The sequence below is a fragment of the Strix aluco genome, chromosome 2, assembly GCF_031877795.1.
Source record: "Strix aluco isolate bStrAlu1 chromosome 2, bStrAlu1.hap1, whole genome shotgun sequence".
Classification (NCBI taxonomy): Eukaryota; Metazoa; Chordata; class Aves; order Strigiformes; family Strigidae; genus Strix; species Strix aluco.
In genome coordinates, this window is record NC_133932.1 from 51,520,662 (window position 1) to 51,535,841 (window position 15,180).

Genomic DNA, 15,180 nt, shown 5'->3' on the forward strand with positions numbered 1-15,180 from the left:
CTGTCCCTGCTCCAGGGTGACCCACCACCTGGGTTTATCCCCTTCTGGGGATGGCTTTTGTTGTGAAGGGCACAAGTGCAGGAGGTAGCACAGTTCACAAAATCCGTGCACTGTGCTCTTTCTCCTAGTACAAAGTACCAAAAAGCAGAACAACAGCTGAGGAAGGATAAGTAGAAAAGTAGGTGCACCTGCATGGAAATTGCTGCTGCTAGGTAATTTGGCTACTCTGGATTCAAAGAGACAAATTTGCTGAGCCCTGCTGGAAGCACAGATGCAGACATTTAGCAAATAAAAGCACAAGGCAGGGGGAAACGTGACAAATTTTGAGACCCCAGCAGAAGCAGTGTCGGCTGGAGGAAGCTAGTTCATTAATGGATGGCAAGCCTCTCACTGGAGGTTGAGAGTGTTTGTGCTGTGATCACACAGTTGTGCCTGGCCTGTGTCACTGATCTTGGGGGGAATGGAAAATTTCTGATGCTTTGACCTGAAGCACCTGTTCCCCTCAGAAACTCAGCTCTGTAACCTGTGCTTGGGAAGCTCTTAACACAAGAAGGATGCCACATTACTGCAATGGCTACTAGCTTCATTACTGGACTTGGACTAATTGAGATATGTTAAAGTCAATGAGGCTGATTCAGTCAAAGAATTCAGTCTGATTCAGAGCTCCCAAATGCCACCAGTCCAGCAGGTACCTGTCACCAATGCACCAGCTGGAGCAGCACCTCTCTCTCCAGCTGGTTGCAAGTCTGGGGTAAGCCTGAGTTCTCCCACTCACATTTTCACTCACCTTCCAGGTCCCCTGACGCAGGCCTCGTGCTTCCTCATACATGTGTGTGCCAAAGTAACCACCTTATAGTTTACTTCTTTGTTGCTGTGTGAATAGCTAAGAACACTCCAGAGCAATACTGAAGTCATTCACAGTTCTCCAGCCAGATTTAAACTTCTAGAGAAAACAAGGCTGTCAGGTAACAAAAAGGATCATCTTTTACTAGTGTTTGTGGAAATCTTACTGCTATCATCAGCTCAACTCTTTTCTTCAAAAAGTTGTTATTTGGAATTTCCCAAATGAAAAGAAAAGGTAGATGTTTCTATTACAAGGCTATTAGCAAGGCATGTATTGGTTCATATGAAAAGGTCAGGAGTGCTCTCTGCTTTCTAGGTGTCTTGGATTAGAACAGGAAGTGAGTTATTATTTAACTTGTTTTTCACTGCAAAGTGCAGGAAGAAACTCTTTGGTACTTTAGTACTTTGACAGAAATGTGATTTGACACCAAGATGGGCTGAAGGTCTCACTTATAGCATTATAAAACTTTCCTGGAATGATTCCTATCATGCTGGCAGATAGATCTCTGAAAAGGGACTGCATTTGAGTGACAATGTATCTGGCCATAAAATTTTCTAACTGTGCAAGAGTGACGTGTTATTTGGCAGTGGCTTTAATAGCCTTGAGCATGTGACACTGCTCTAGCAAAGAATAAATGTAATGCAAGTTGACAAAGCAGAGAAGACAAAGTGCCTGGCATCACACCTTGCCTCACTGTGTGACCAGGAGAGCTTCAGGACCAGTGGTAGGTAGACTGCTGTGCGATAAGTATTATGTACATTCGGGTCCCATCATTAAAAGTACTGAGAACTGCACCTAGCCAAACCCAAGTATTAAAATCAGACCCAAAGCTAATAAGCTCACACTTACAAAGCAAGGGCATCATGCAAGCAGAGAAAATAGTTGCGAGAAGTTTTGGGAAAGGCTAGCATTGCGCTCTGTCTCACTAGGTGCCTTAGTGGTGCTCCTACCAATTATTGCCTGCTTTTCCCATAACTTTTCACACTCATAGTTCATGAATGTGAATTACTTACTGATTTAAAAAAAGCGCCCCTATTTGGCACATTGGTAGATGACTTTCTTTGTGTATCAAGCTCATATTTAATAAATGTTGCAATTTCTTGATTGCCTTAACAAGAAGAAAATGGGGGTGCAATTTAAGGATTCTTACTGAAGTTGTACTAAATTTCCATATTTGCTTAAATATATGAAGTTTTCATTAGTACCTGTTATAAAAGCGAGCATTGACATAACACATGAGGGTTTTTTTTATTTGTCACTTGAAAGTGATTCTTGCCTCTTCGGATCCCTTTTCACAGTCCCAACTGGTGATATCAACCCCATTGTGATTACAGATATTTTAAATGCTTTTAAGCAGCATTGCCAGTTTTCCTCTTGCTAAGCATCTAAGCCCCATGTATCCTCATGTATCTGGAATCCACAGCAATATAAAATATGCCTAAATGTGAATAAAAATGAACCACGTATTGTAGTCCTCTCCACTGTTTGTGTGCATAACCATGTTGTGTTCCCTGCCACAGTCACAATTTTGCTGGGCTTTCGTTAATCAGTAGACAGAACAAGCCTGTTTAACTGGAATAAAAGTGAATACTCAAGTGGCCTTTATCATGAATATTTCTTCAGTGAGAAATAACTTGAGAAAGGCTAAAAGTGAGAATCTTGTCTTAAAACAGTATGTAAGAACAACTGCAATGAAAGCACTGAGACATGACACATAAAGAAGTCAAAGATATTTTGATCAAGATGAAAACAGGAAAATTAATCAGGCCCAGTAAGAATATTTAATCTTCTGCCTGTGCAAACATTGTCAACCAGATCCCTTGAAGTTGCTTTTTATTCCTCAAGGAAATGTGTATTTCTCACCCCTAGGACCTGCAGCATTGGAGAGAGACCTAACATGAGGAGCAATCTGTTAGGTTTAGGGCTGAGAAAGAGAAAATATTCATCACATCAAGATTCTGTACAAGTGAAGAAACCTAGGGCTGATATTAAAGTATTAATATCTAGTATTTGCATACTAAAAATCAGAATGATATAGACAGTCAGCTAAGGACTCCATCCCCCTAAGTTGAAAGTTTTATCTTTCCCCAGGTTTTCTTGAGGTTTTCTCTAGCATTAGTTATTTTAGTGGGGGTTCAGAAATGTCAGGGTCTAAGGGCGATCTTTCTGGATGGGAGCCTGGTTTCGTTTTCTCCCATCTGAAGTATAAACTAGAAGTTATTTGAAATGTGTTGAAAACTGTATATAAGTGATTTTCTGTTTGACTAACTGATTAAACATTACATTTTGAAGTACTTGAGTTAACTTCTGGCTCTAAGCTGGCAGTTTGCTCCTCAATTCCTGAACTGAGGAACACCAGAGAGCCACAGGTACTTAAATCAGAACAAAGTTTTTAACCAGATTGAATAAATGCACATGCCTGAGTCTTGCGTAATTAATCTGATCTAGCTGTCTGATAGAGAGGAATAATGTAAATAATGCCAACTGTCAACCATATAGAAAGTGTGAGCTCTCTGCATCGATGGAGATTCAGGAAAGGTTGGGGGTTTTATTTAGCCTTCTCTTTGCTACTTTGCTACCAGTATTTACTGGTGGGTTGTTGGTTTGTTCTGGTTTTTGGATTGGGGTTTTTTTTTGTTATTTCAAATGCACACAATCATCTGTAAGTGAAATTCTGGCTTTGTGCAAGCTATTGAGAAGACCTGCATAATTTCTTCACTGCTAGCCTGCACTCCTTAATCATTCATGCTCCCAAAGACTTGCCCCATAACTACTCAAAATTCAAAGGCAGTAACTTTTGATTAGAGTGCCGGATATGCTGAAAACTAAAGGAAATGAGGAATTTGGAATCAAAACCAATTTTGAAATTGGTTACATTTTGCTCTGTGTCCTTGTGAGCACACAGAGCATATGTATAAAGTTATCATTCTCCAAGGCAGGCAGAGAGGAAAGAAAGAGAAAGGTCACCTTGTGACAAGCCTTGTATTTCACACAAGATGTCACTCTGTCCTTCATTTGCAAGGGACAGTGATGAGGAGATGCAGACATGCTTCCCCGTGCAAAGCAGTGGATCTGAACAGAAAGCTGTGAGAGGGATCATATTCTTTGACCCAGAGGTCATTTTCTTTGCCTTCATTCTTTGTCAGTAGGTCAAATGAGCTTATGAGGCCTCACGCTCTCCATTGAAAGAAAAACAAGAGGAATCCCTGAGATCGCTGAACCCAGTTCCAATGTTGATTTGGTGGCCATGGTGTTTTGACTTCACATCACTCTGAGGCACCCAAGTTTCCCCTTGCAAAACAGGTGTGCTTTGCTGCAAGTCATCTTTTAATGCTTGTAGCATTTTTAGGCCTCTTCAGGAAGCTTTTCTTCAAGAATTTTCCATGTTGCTTATCTTACATCGTACAGAGTTAATATTTTGAATCTGACTTTTGAACAAAATCAAGCAGTTTATTAGACTTCTTAGGGAGAATTCACAGCATTTTTATTTAAACTCTAGTAAAGCTTCTGCATAATGACCTTAAAAAAGAAAACATCTTGTGTCTGGATGCATGCTTTAAAAAATCCTAAAATCTTATCTTCCTGTTTGGTAAAGAAATTAACTGTTTACCCCATCATCCACATGACAGCAGCATCTGTATGGTTACCTGGAGACCTGCTCACTGTGAATGAAAATAAGTGGGGTGCACAGTAACGATGGTAATACCAAAAAGTCCAGTAACAAAGTGTTTGCTCGGAATAGTTTAAACACCATAAATTGCATTATCTTGTGGTGTGGAAGGTTGGTACAGTGTCTTGCCAGGAAAGAATTCAGACATCAAAATATTTCTGGTAATGTCTGAGCTTCACAATACAGAAAAAATTCTCACACCTAGGATACAGAGTTCAGGCTTCCTGGATGTGTGTTGGTGTGAGGCAGCTGTTGCCCTCACAGTGCTCCTTGGGGGAGGCTGTCCAGGACGCTGCCACCTGGCCCCTGCTGTGGGCTCTCTGCCTGGTGCACAAGGGCGGGAGGGAGACGTGGCCGTGGCCAAGGATGCACCCGTGCATGGGGCTGGTGCCCATGGACAGACTCCTGGGCACCTCCACACCAGGTGTGATGGACGCCCAGGATACTGCTCTGGTGGGCAGGCTTCAGGAAATACTGCCAGGGCATGGGCGAGTGGATTTGCACTTTGGAAGAACAGCTCAGATCTGCAGGTTCCCCATGGACCTGGGTGTCTTCTGGTTTACTTGGTATTTACCTGAACCAAGAGATCTTGGCTTTCCCTGACCCTGGGTCGAATGGGGGAGCCCTCTTTGTAGCTGAAAATGTTGGAGTGCAATGAAATTACAGCCTGACTTACGCTGCCAGTTCCAGTGTGTGTTTTCTTTAAAAAATGGGAAGCTAAGGTATGCTGTAGCTATATATACATCAGGGGAAAAGGTGGCACATCTGCCTGTGGAGTCAAACTTTATGTAAATTTACAGCTCAGCTTTACAGTTTGAACTGTAAGTTCATAGCTCTAGGAGAAAAAGGAAGGACTCGCTCCCCCCTAGCCCAGTTATGTCTAGAGAAATAACTGCTGCTCAGGGATTTGCAAAATGGAAAAAAAAAAAAAAAAAAAAAAAAAAGGTGGCTTCAAGGACATCTATGTTCTTTGGAGCACTTGCTGTCTTTGTGAATTGCAGTGCACATATTGCTACATTGCTCCTGGTGTCTAAGTGGTAATTAATATTCTGCACTAAGTGGATTTGATAGGTGCAAAGCACTGCCTGAGAAAACCGTGGCATCATCTTTATGTCACTGTACAAGAAGAAATGTTGCCTTCTCAGGTTTATGCTCGGTTTTGTTAGGCTGGGTTCTGTGCAAAGGCAAAAGGTCTTGGAAAGGTGTATGAAAGCTGAATGTTCACTTCTGGCCTGGACCTTTGAGTAGGCAACTGTGGGGGCAGAGCGTCTCTTTTTATAACCTCATTACTGGACCACGTTTCCAAAAGAGGAATGTTTCATGACTTACCTTTTTGTCTTCTAGATTTAACATTTTTTGGTTTGCACAGAAACAGTTTAAATATCCCAAAACCTGAATCTCCCATTTGTTCTCATTCAGGTGACTTGCAAGATCTGAAGATACTGTTGCTCAGTGGAAATGTCAGGCATACCAGCACTGAACCACAGTTCTGAAGACTCAGTTGCAGTATTTAAAATGAAGCTTCTTCCTTTAAAAATATTCCTTGTTTCTAGCTTAAAAAAAAAAGCCAGAACAAACTTTTTCATACAAATTGCACCAGGTTAAACTACTGAAAATGGATTTTCAGAACATGACAGCTTGTTAGGAAAAATGCCCAAGGAATAGTCAGGATATTGTTTGGAAGACGAATGAATATAATTAAGAGGGGAAAACATCCTTTTCTTAATTATGTTCAGATAAAGTATCTACTAAGAGAGACTATCACTGTTTCAAGACCAAGAGACAGACCTCTCAGCCAGCAATTTAAATCGGTACCAAATGTTAAAAACTGCAAAGTGAAACCCAAAGACATGTCTTAGATCTAAAACAAGCTAGATTTTTATAATCTCTAGAAGGCAGAAAGGGCTTATTTATTATGTCTCAGTGGTATCCCGCTAAGCAATTCCAGCCTACATATTTGTTCTAAATTGACGCTTCAACAATTTTCACGATTACAGAAAGCACCACACCATGCATCTGTTGTTCTGAACCCATTAAACTGTAATTTGTTTTTTGCATATTGCTGAAAGCCCGAGAACGTTCTTGAGCAAGATAAATGCAAGATAAATGTGCAAATAATCCCTTAACTTTGCCAGTACTCTTATTTTTCATTTCACGTTTTAATACCAGCCGTTCAACCAAACTTTCTTATTAATGCAAAAAATACAAAGTAGGATTTGTATTGGGGAGGATCATAAACGTATGTGCTAGTGTTTTTTGTTGGTCAAAGGCTTCAGTGTGCACCCTGAGTATCTTCTAAATGCAGATTTAGTCTTTTCTCCTGTTACATCAGCTAATTGGTGCATTACTGGAGCAAGGCTAACAGAGTTGTCATATAAAAAGGCTTACTCTTGCCTAAAGATGGAAGCTGCCAAGAATGAGTGGGATCTCTGGTGGCTATGGCGATCATTCCTCCAAAGCCTCATGTACTAGTGCTTTTGTCAAAAAAGCACATACACCCCCACCCTATGGACCAAATCCAACAGTTTATTTGCCCCTATGCTCCAAAATGAGAAATAGGTTTGCCTCTTATATTATTCATCCACATTTTCTCTAAAATCCTTCTGAGCTGCTAAGCAAACATGAACACTGCACAGCACTATGCTATCCTCACGCTGGCGTGCTTCTCAGAAAGACTGGCTACTGCAGCCCTTGTTGCGGTCACCAAACCATGGTGCCAGATGCCTAAAGAGGAAAATACTGTGCTGTAAGTCTCTGGTTGTTGCTTTTGTAGTTTTACAGCACATGGTAAAAATATTAACCTCTGATAGCCACAAGGAGCCACGCTGCAGCAGAAGGTGAAGACGCTGTTTGTTTAAAACCTCTTCTGTCACACTGAGTGAAAAATGAGATGAAAAAGCTTTCCAGACAGGTTTACTACTTCAAATACAGAGTTGCTTGAGGACTGCACTTTTCCACTGGTTTTTTGATGGCCGGTAGGCTGTGACTTCCGTAGTGTGTTATCGGTGTCCTTCTGACCTCCGGGGTACAAGGCCGAGACACAAGGTTACCCACAGGCAGCCTGCCTTTCACTTTCTCTCGCTGCATAAATCAGCAACTCGCCCAACAGCAGTGTCAAAGCTGAGGCTGCCGTCCCCAGTTTAGCTAATGAGAAAAATGTGTCAGGAGATGGGATGCTCGAAATTAATTTTGTCCTTATAAAGCAGCCAGGGGTTGCCACAGAGTTTCTAGGAGCTCTTTTTGCCACAATCGTGGGAGATTTTAAAGGAACGAGAAGGAATTTAAGGATGAACTATTATCCAAACTTCTGATACAGTTTGTCTGTGGTCAAAGTCATGGTCAAAACAATAACGGAAAGAAGAATAAGCGGGGAAAAAGCGGTGGCAGGGCGAGCCGAGGGAAGAAAACAAGTTGCTTCTTACGACACAGAGCGGCTCTAAGATGCCGTCAGCAGACAGACCCCCGGGTCACGGGGGGCGCCCCTGCTGGCGCAGCTCGGGAGGAGGGAGCCCCCCAAAACCCGGCCGGGGCTGAGCCGCCTCCTCAGGGCGGACGGCGGGGCAACGGCTCCCAACGGCCGCGCGCGGGGCGGGGCGGAGGCCCCTCACGGCAGTCCCGGGGGAAGGGGGGGGCGGTGGCAGCCGGACGCGGGGGTCCTCGCTGCACCCTGCTCGCCGTAACCTCCCCCCTGTAACCCCGGGGGGACCCGCGTGGGGCGCACGGTGCCACCGCGGGAATGGCAGCAGCCGCCGCGGCAGGACGGGCCGCGCAGCGGGCGGCGCGCGGAGGCACCGCTCGCACGGCGAGGGGCGGGGGAGGGAAGGGATAAACGAGGCGCCCCGACGGTGCTACCTCCCGCCCGGCACCGCTTCGGTCGCGGAGGGAAGCGGAGTGTTTGTCCCGGGAAGGCACGGCAGAGCCGTCCGGCTGTGCCAACGAGGGCGGGGAAGCCGGGCTGTCCCGTCCCGTCCCGTCCCGTCCGGGGAGGGCGGCGCTGCGCTCCGCTCCGCGGCGGCCGCCCTCACCTCGCCCCCGTGCCCGCCCGCCGGCCGAGGAGCGGTGCCGCCCGGCCGCAGCACCCAGCCGCGGAGGCGACGGGAGTGGGAGCCGCCTCACCCTGCGCCGCCGGAGTTTGCCCGATTGTTGGCGATGGGACGCGGCCCCGCCTGAGCACCTGCCGGCAGCCACCCGCTCCCTTCGGCCCTCGACGCCGCTATGGAGAGCCCCGCGGGCGGCAGCGCGGCGGCGGAGCCGACGCACCCCTCCGCGGAGCCGGAGCTGCCGGCCGCCGGCCCGGCCGAGGAGGCGGCGGAGGTCGGCGCGGCAGCCCCCCGGCCGCGCTGCCTGCGGGCCGTGTACGTGCTGAATGACCCTCCCAAGGCGGGCGCCGGGGCGCGGAGCCCCGAGGCCGGGGCACGGCAGTGCCTGCTGCGGGCCTGCGAGGTCGAGGGGGCCCAGCTCGGCACGGTCAACTTCGGGGAGCTGGACTTCGGGGAGACGGCGGTGCTGGACACCTTCTACGACGCGGGTGAGCGGGCTGGGCTGAGGCGGGGCGGCGGGGAGGGGGCTCATGCTCGCCCCCGCCCGGCGCCACCTTCCCGGGGTGTGTGGGGTCACGGCGGGCCCAGGTGGGGAAGGGTCGGTGAAGGTGTGACCGATGTGGCCAGAGAGGAGGGGGAACGGGACTAAAGTGAGACTGCGAGGGGAGTCTTGAGAAGGGATGTGGAGACAGGAAAATGGCTGTGAGGGGAACCTCGGGTAATGGGAGCAAGAGCCTGGTCTTCAGGAGCATCCCGCACATGGAGGAGGTGTGAGAGAAAATTCAGGCCCTTATGCCAGCTCTTGCAGTCACCACGGTGTGTTACCCAGCAGGACTGTGGGTTCTACGGTACCAACCAAGCATTAAGGAGTAGCAAAACTCTTGCTAGAGTGTTTTACTAAGAACCCTCTTCCAGCTCCCAGCCAGGTTGGGAGCTTAGAGCGAGACATAGCATGAAGACAGGCCAGCCAGAAACCTCTGGTCTGGCTTGGCCAGATACTTCACGTTCACTGCTCTAACTCCAGACCTGAACAGGGAAACTGGCTTGCATGTAGCCAGCAACAGAGTGATCCGGCATTGCTCAGAGCAAGGGAGTTAGAAGTGTGCCCTGAGGGGGAAGACTTATGAGTATTGCGGTCCTGTCCAAGTTCAAGCTGGTGACTGGTGTCCGATGGTTCTAAAGAAAGCTGCTGTACCTTTTCCACTCAAAAAACACCTGGTTTAGCACTATGGCAGAGAATTGTGAGGTTTTTGAGCAAGCAGAGGAAGCCCCCGGGTCAGTAGATATTAAAACTAATCAAGGTGAGTATGTGGACACGTTGCAGACACACAGACATACTTTTTCTCATATGCTGGCATTAGGAAACTGGGGGATTCACAGGCTCCAAAGATAGAAAGTACTGTTAAGTCCATGTTTAGTCCATCTTTCACAAGAAGAACTTTGTTTTGCTCATGAGATGTGTTAAAGAATGCTTCTTAAAAGTTTAGTCTTATTTTAAATTCTCATATGATGATGAGTCCATTTCATCCCCTGATAAGTCACCCAAATATTGAGGAAGCTCACATCCTTTGTTGTTGTTGGTTTTTTTAACTTCCCAGTCAGGGGATTTTGTTACATCTCTGCTAGCAAGGTTGACAAGTGTGTAATAAATATATTCTTTGTGTGTATTAGTGCACAACCATGAACTAGCAATTTCTTTGTGTATCCCCAGTATTTTTGTAACCCTTCTGAGGGTAAGCATAATAGTGTACTCATCAATGCAAAGTTATTTCCATTTCTACTAATAGTCCTATTATTATGCACACACCTGCTCTGCATTGTACTGAGAGCTTGAGACAGTTATTTAAAATGTTAAGTTGCTGCATTCTGGAGTGAGTGCCTCTTGTCTGGAATGTGGCCTACCTTTGCAAACTTTTGCATTCAGGTCATCTTGTAGGACCAAGATAATTTTATCAGTGATTAATATCACTTTGTAATAGTAAAATGCCTTGGATACTTCTGCAACATTCTTATGTCCAGCACATGCTTTATATAATTTTTAGTATCCATTAAAAGCTTATTGAATAATTTTGAACCAGGAATTGTTACAAAGGAGACTGTTCAAAATAGTCTTTGTGTGGATTTCTTTCCAGTAGCAACATTTTGAGATCAGCCAGGGGAATAACTTTTTAATCTGTAATGTATGCCTTTATTTGGCACTTTTTGGTCAAAGCATCCTTTAATGATAAGTTACCTGTATTAAGAGAAACTTAATTGTATTAGCATGAGTCACTTTTATCAACCAGACCTGCAAACTGTCAAAAAGCAGAGACATTTATTTGTCTGTATATACTTTTTTGAAAACCATGCTGAATGTGTTAGTAGTATTTTAGCATTAATTCATTGTTAGGCATCTCAAATTAACTGCCTGAACTGCAATGTTACCCTGACAATGCAAGCATCCTTAATTAAAAAAAAAAAAAAAATGCTGTTAAGTATAAACAGTTATTTTAATGAGGTATTTATGTTGCTCTTCTGTTGTTTTAATATTTTAGTAAGTAGCTCTTCTAGCATCAACATTTTTAATAGCTTTTTAATTCTTGTATTGCTCCAGTTACTGTCTCTTTTTTAACTGAACACCTCTGTAGTTCCCTTTTATCTTTTTTAAAAATAGTCAGGCTGTAATGACATTTGCCCCATCCTTTGGAGTTTTCCCAATTCCTGTGGTAGGTCTAAAATTGATGTTCAGAGAAATCCTCAGTCAGAACCTTTAAACTTCTGAAATCTAATGCTGGCACATTGAGGCGAAGTGTCTTTATCTTAGTACTTGCTGCTTCATTTCCTCCTACTACATGCTAGTGATGGGGAAATTTCTGGTTCCTTTAACAGTGTCATATGGAGTAATTGTATCTTCTTGCTTCCTTCTGCAAAGGGACAAAAAGTATCCATTGCACTTTTCACTTTTTTTTTTTTATTATTTTTTTTATTTATCTCTCTGGTATCAGCTAGCAGTAGACCTAAATTTCTTATTGGATTTTCATTACCATGGATTTTAATGTGCCACCTCTTTCAGCCCTCATTTTGTATACAATGATCTGTCATTGTTTCCTGAGAACTTTTGTTAACACCCATCTTGTTTTCTTGCTCTGTGTTGTTTATTGATGGCTTCTCCCTTCCTCATGTTTTTGAATACCTATCAAGCCATTATCCAAAAATGCTGAATCTGATAATTGTTCATATACATGCAACATTCTTAATTCGCTACCCTGCAATTTCTTTAATCTTTGAAAAATCGGTCCTTTTTAATTTCTATATTTTATAGTTACAGTTCATTGTTGCCATATTCTTTTTCCAGAATATTGGGATGGTTGGCATCTATTCAGTTCTTAACCAAGAACAACATTAATGAGTTTTAATACGAGCAATCCTATGGCTCATGATGAACCTTCTATGTTAGGAAATTACTGTGTGTTTACTTCTAAAAAGAAAAGATCTAAAGAAGTTTTATTACTGCCTGTGTAAGATATTGAGCAGATGTTTCCCAGACTGAAGATATCTATTATAATGTATATTTACTTTCTGTACACCATGGGCAGAACCTTGAGAAGCAGTTCCTCTTGCTCTATTATGAGAGTGAGAATTCTTTAAAAGATGCCTGCCTGTAGCCATCTCTTGGTTTACTGGTTGGAACCTTAACCAGTAAGTATCTACTAATGCTTAAAGTGAGGTCCATCTCATTGTGGATAGTAACATGGGGTCTTTGTTAAAAGTGCTATCCATTTTCCCTTTTTCCCCACTCTACCTGAAATTGTAGCTGTTTACTTAAAGTCATAAGACACCCCCCAACCCACCCCCAAGCAAGCTTATCTATCTTATTTAGTATAAATCTATAATACAGTGATTCTTGGAATTGGTACCTTTGATGACAAAAGCAGCAAAATTTAAGGACAGAGTGCAAAGAAAAAGATTGACAGGAACCTCTTTTTCCTGTCTGCAGGCAGATTAGATGATTTTTCAGAAAACCGCTGAGAAGAGTGCTGCAAAACCACCTGTATTCCATAATAAGAGTATGACGTCTCTTTTCTCCTTGAGTGTACTCATTCCTGACTCCATCATTTGAAATCTTATCATGAATGGAAGTGTGACTTATGCCTTTAGTTAGTTATTGCAGACCAGCGGATAATGCAGAATGACCTTCATCTTAAGAAATCACTAAACTTTCTAAGATGCTTTGCTAAAGGGGAACTGCAGCATTTCCAAGAGCACACTTAGAACTAATTGTGAAATAAGGGTTTGATAACAGAGAGATGAGGTCTCTTGGCTCAGTCTGTGCTAGAAACAAGCTATCAACAAAGTAATGTATGTTATGCAGAAGTTGGTGATGGTATCTACCTAACAGAGAAGCAACAAAGATGCTCACATGTATTGACTGTATTTCTGGGAGGAAAGAGAGGCAATATTTTTAGACTGAAAGCCACAGATCCTAGGCATTAGTGTGAAGCTTTTTTGCATAAAGTAAAGCAATTTTACACAGCAACAGTGAGCCTAGGAGTTAACTGGGGATTTTTAAAATTCTTCAGAATTATCCCATGCAGGAAATCAAACTACAGGCACTGTAGTGCATCATAAGCAGCTTAAGAGACATAGTGAAAAGGTGAGCATGGCCTTGGTCAGTGACGTTACAGGTTGAGTGATTCAGCCTCTTTGTGCTCTTACCATAGCTGCGGAGAATCTTTCTGTTCTCGATGTACTAAGAAAGCAAACATGATGTCAAACTTAAATGTCTGACCTGTACCTATGAAAGGGTGATGCTAGATAGAAGGAGATGCAGCTTTTACTTGTCTACCTGAAACTTTATCAAGGCTTATTGCCTGAAGTGCCACAGTATTTGGCTACAGTGTTAAGTGAAGGAGTGGCCTCTATAGTTGTATGAGTTTTGGATGTTCCCGTTTTGGTTCTGTGAAATCCTGTTTCTGTAGTTGATCATCCTTTTACCTCATGAGGGATGTACAGCAATCTGTTTTGAGGCTTGGAATATTTCTTTGACCATTTGACCACAGCATTTAGAGATGACTGCAGTCACTGAAGTTGGCAGGATGAAGGTTGACTGAAAGACAAGCTAGAGAGACTGGAGTACTGAGGAATAAAGCTAAAAGTTTGCCTGAGAAAAATGAGTATTCCTCTGACAATCCAGGAAACTATGTCAGTTCATATGTGAGTGTAGTGGAATATTTTGAAGACTGTTTCTGTTGTTTTGCTATGTATGGACTTCTCCAATCAACATCCTGCATGATAAGGCAGACCCAAAATACCTTATCTGATAAATGTCTCTGCAGCCCCACTGTCACTCAGAGCCTCCCAGACTTGGGAGGGGGCCCAGATGGAGACTGAAACATGGGTCCTACCTACTTCTGTACCATAGTTGAACCATTCAACATAACCCTAATTTCTTGTCCCTGAATTTCTTTTTCTTAATAGAATGGTTTGGGTTGGAAGGGACCTTAAAGATCATTTAGTTCCAACCCCCCTGCCATGGGCAGGGACACCTTCCACTAGATCAGGTTTCTCAAAGCCCCGTCTAGCCTGGCCTTGAACAATTCCAGGGAGGGAGCATGTTACACCATGAAGGAATCATCGTTGCCTGTACAGAGCTGCTTGCCCTGAAGCCCTCTGCCCTCTGAAGGCCAGTGTCCTCACTTCAGAATTGGCAGGGATGCTTCAACTTCTTCAGCCCAAAGGCTAGTATGTCAGGGTATGGTAAACATTTGTCACTAGTTTAAGCTAGTACACGGCATCGTAACTAGCAGAGCTGAGCTCGAGGCACATGCTTGTCTTGCAGACTCTGCTCCAGGCATTGTAATCTCTGACAGGAAGGTGAAAATGACAGCTGAGGGCAATAACTTCTTAAATAAACTTCAACAAACCTTCCTACTGCAATTTATCTTTGCCCCTGGGTGTGACAATGAACAGTGGGGAAGGGGTTAAGGGTTAGCTCTCTGATGCTTACCTCAGCGGGCAGGCTTTGCTGTTTTCCTGAGGAACATTTAATATTTTTCTTTCTTTTCCCCTGCAATGGTCTCAATGGCTAGGGGTGTATTTGCTTTAAATCTCAGGAGATGCATACACCACAGAATACAGAAACGTGAAGAGAAGCAAACCAACCATCTTCAGAAGGGGAAGGTGGTGGCTGAGAGGCTAAGGCTGCCTAGGTTGGATATTGTGCTGCTTTAATACTACAGCAGAGCTATTGGGGACCCCATCTTTTATCTCTGCATGGTACTGCACACCTTGTGTGACTACAGGTGTGTCCAGCAAAGCTCTGCATTGTGTGCCATTGAACTAAATATTTTGATAACAAGACCCTGTAATATACCAGTATTGTAATCCTTTTATATCCAATTGTGTGAGGTGAGTTTTAAGTGACAGTAGCAAGCCTGATTCAATCCATCAAGTCTATATGTTACTATGGTATGATACATCTCAGGTGCTGAGACGTGCATTACATTCAAGAGGTGTATTTTGCTTTAATGATACTAGTTGGGGTCTATTTCCAACATGAAGTCTTCTTGCAGAAATGCTTATTTGTGTTCAGAGGTTTGCATGCTTTTGCTCAACAGTAGAGAACAATAGTTTTTTATGTCACCTGT

General features: G+C 43.8%; 1 protein-coding gene across 3 annotated transcripts in view; it reads left to right on the forward strand.

Moving 5' to 3' along the window:
* The first annotated feature begins 8,544 nt into the window (after positions 1 to 8,544).
* Positions 8,545 to 15,180, forward strand: part of MAP3K15 (mitogen-activated protein kinase kinase kinase 15) — a 95,782-nt gene continuing 89,146 nt past the window's right edge. For all 3 annotated transcript variants that reach the window (XM_074814696.1, XM_074814697.1, XM_074814698.1), the window contains exon 1: positions 8,545 to 9,042. In XM_074814696.1, the coding sequence (XP_074670797.1) occupies positions 8,730 to 9,042 (313 nt within the window). In that variant the 5' untranslated portion in view covers positions 8,545 to 8,729. The remainder of the gene's footprint in view (positions 9,043 to 15,180) is intronic.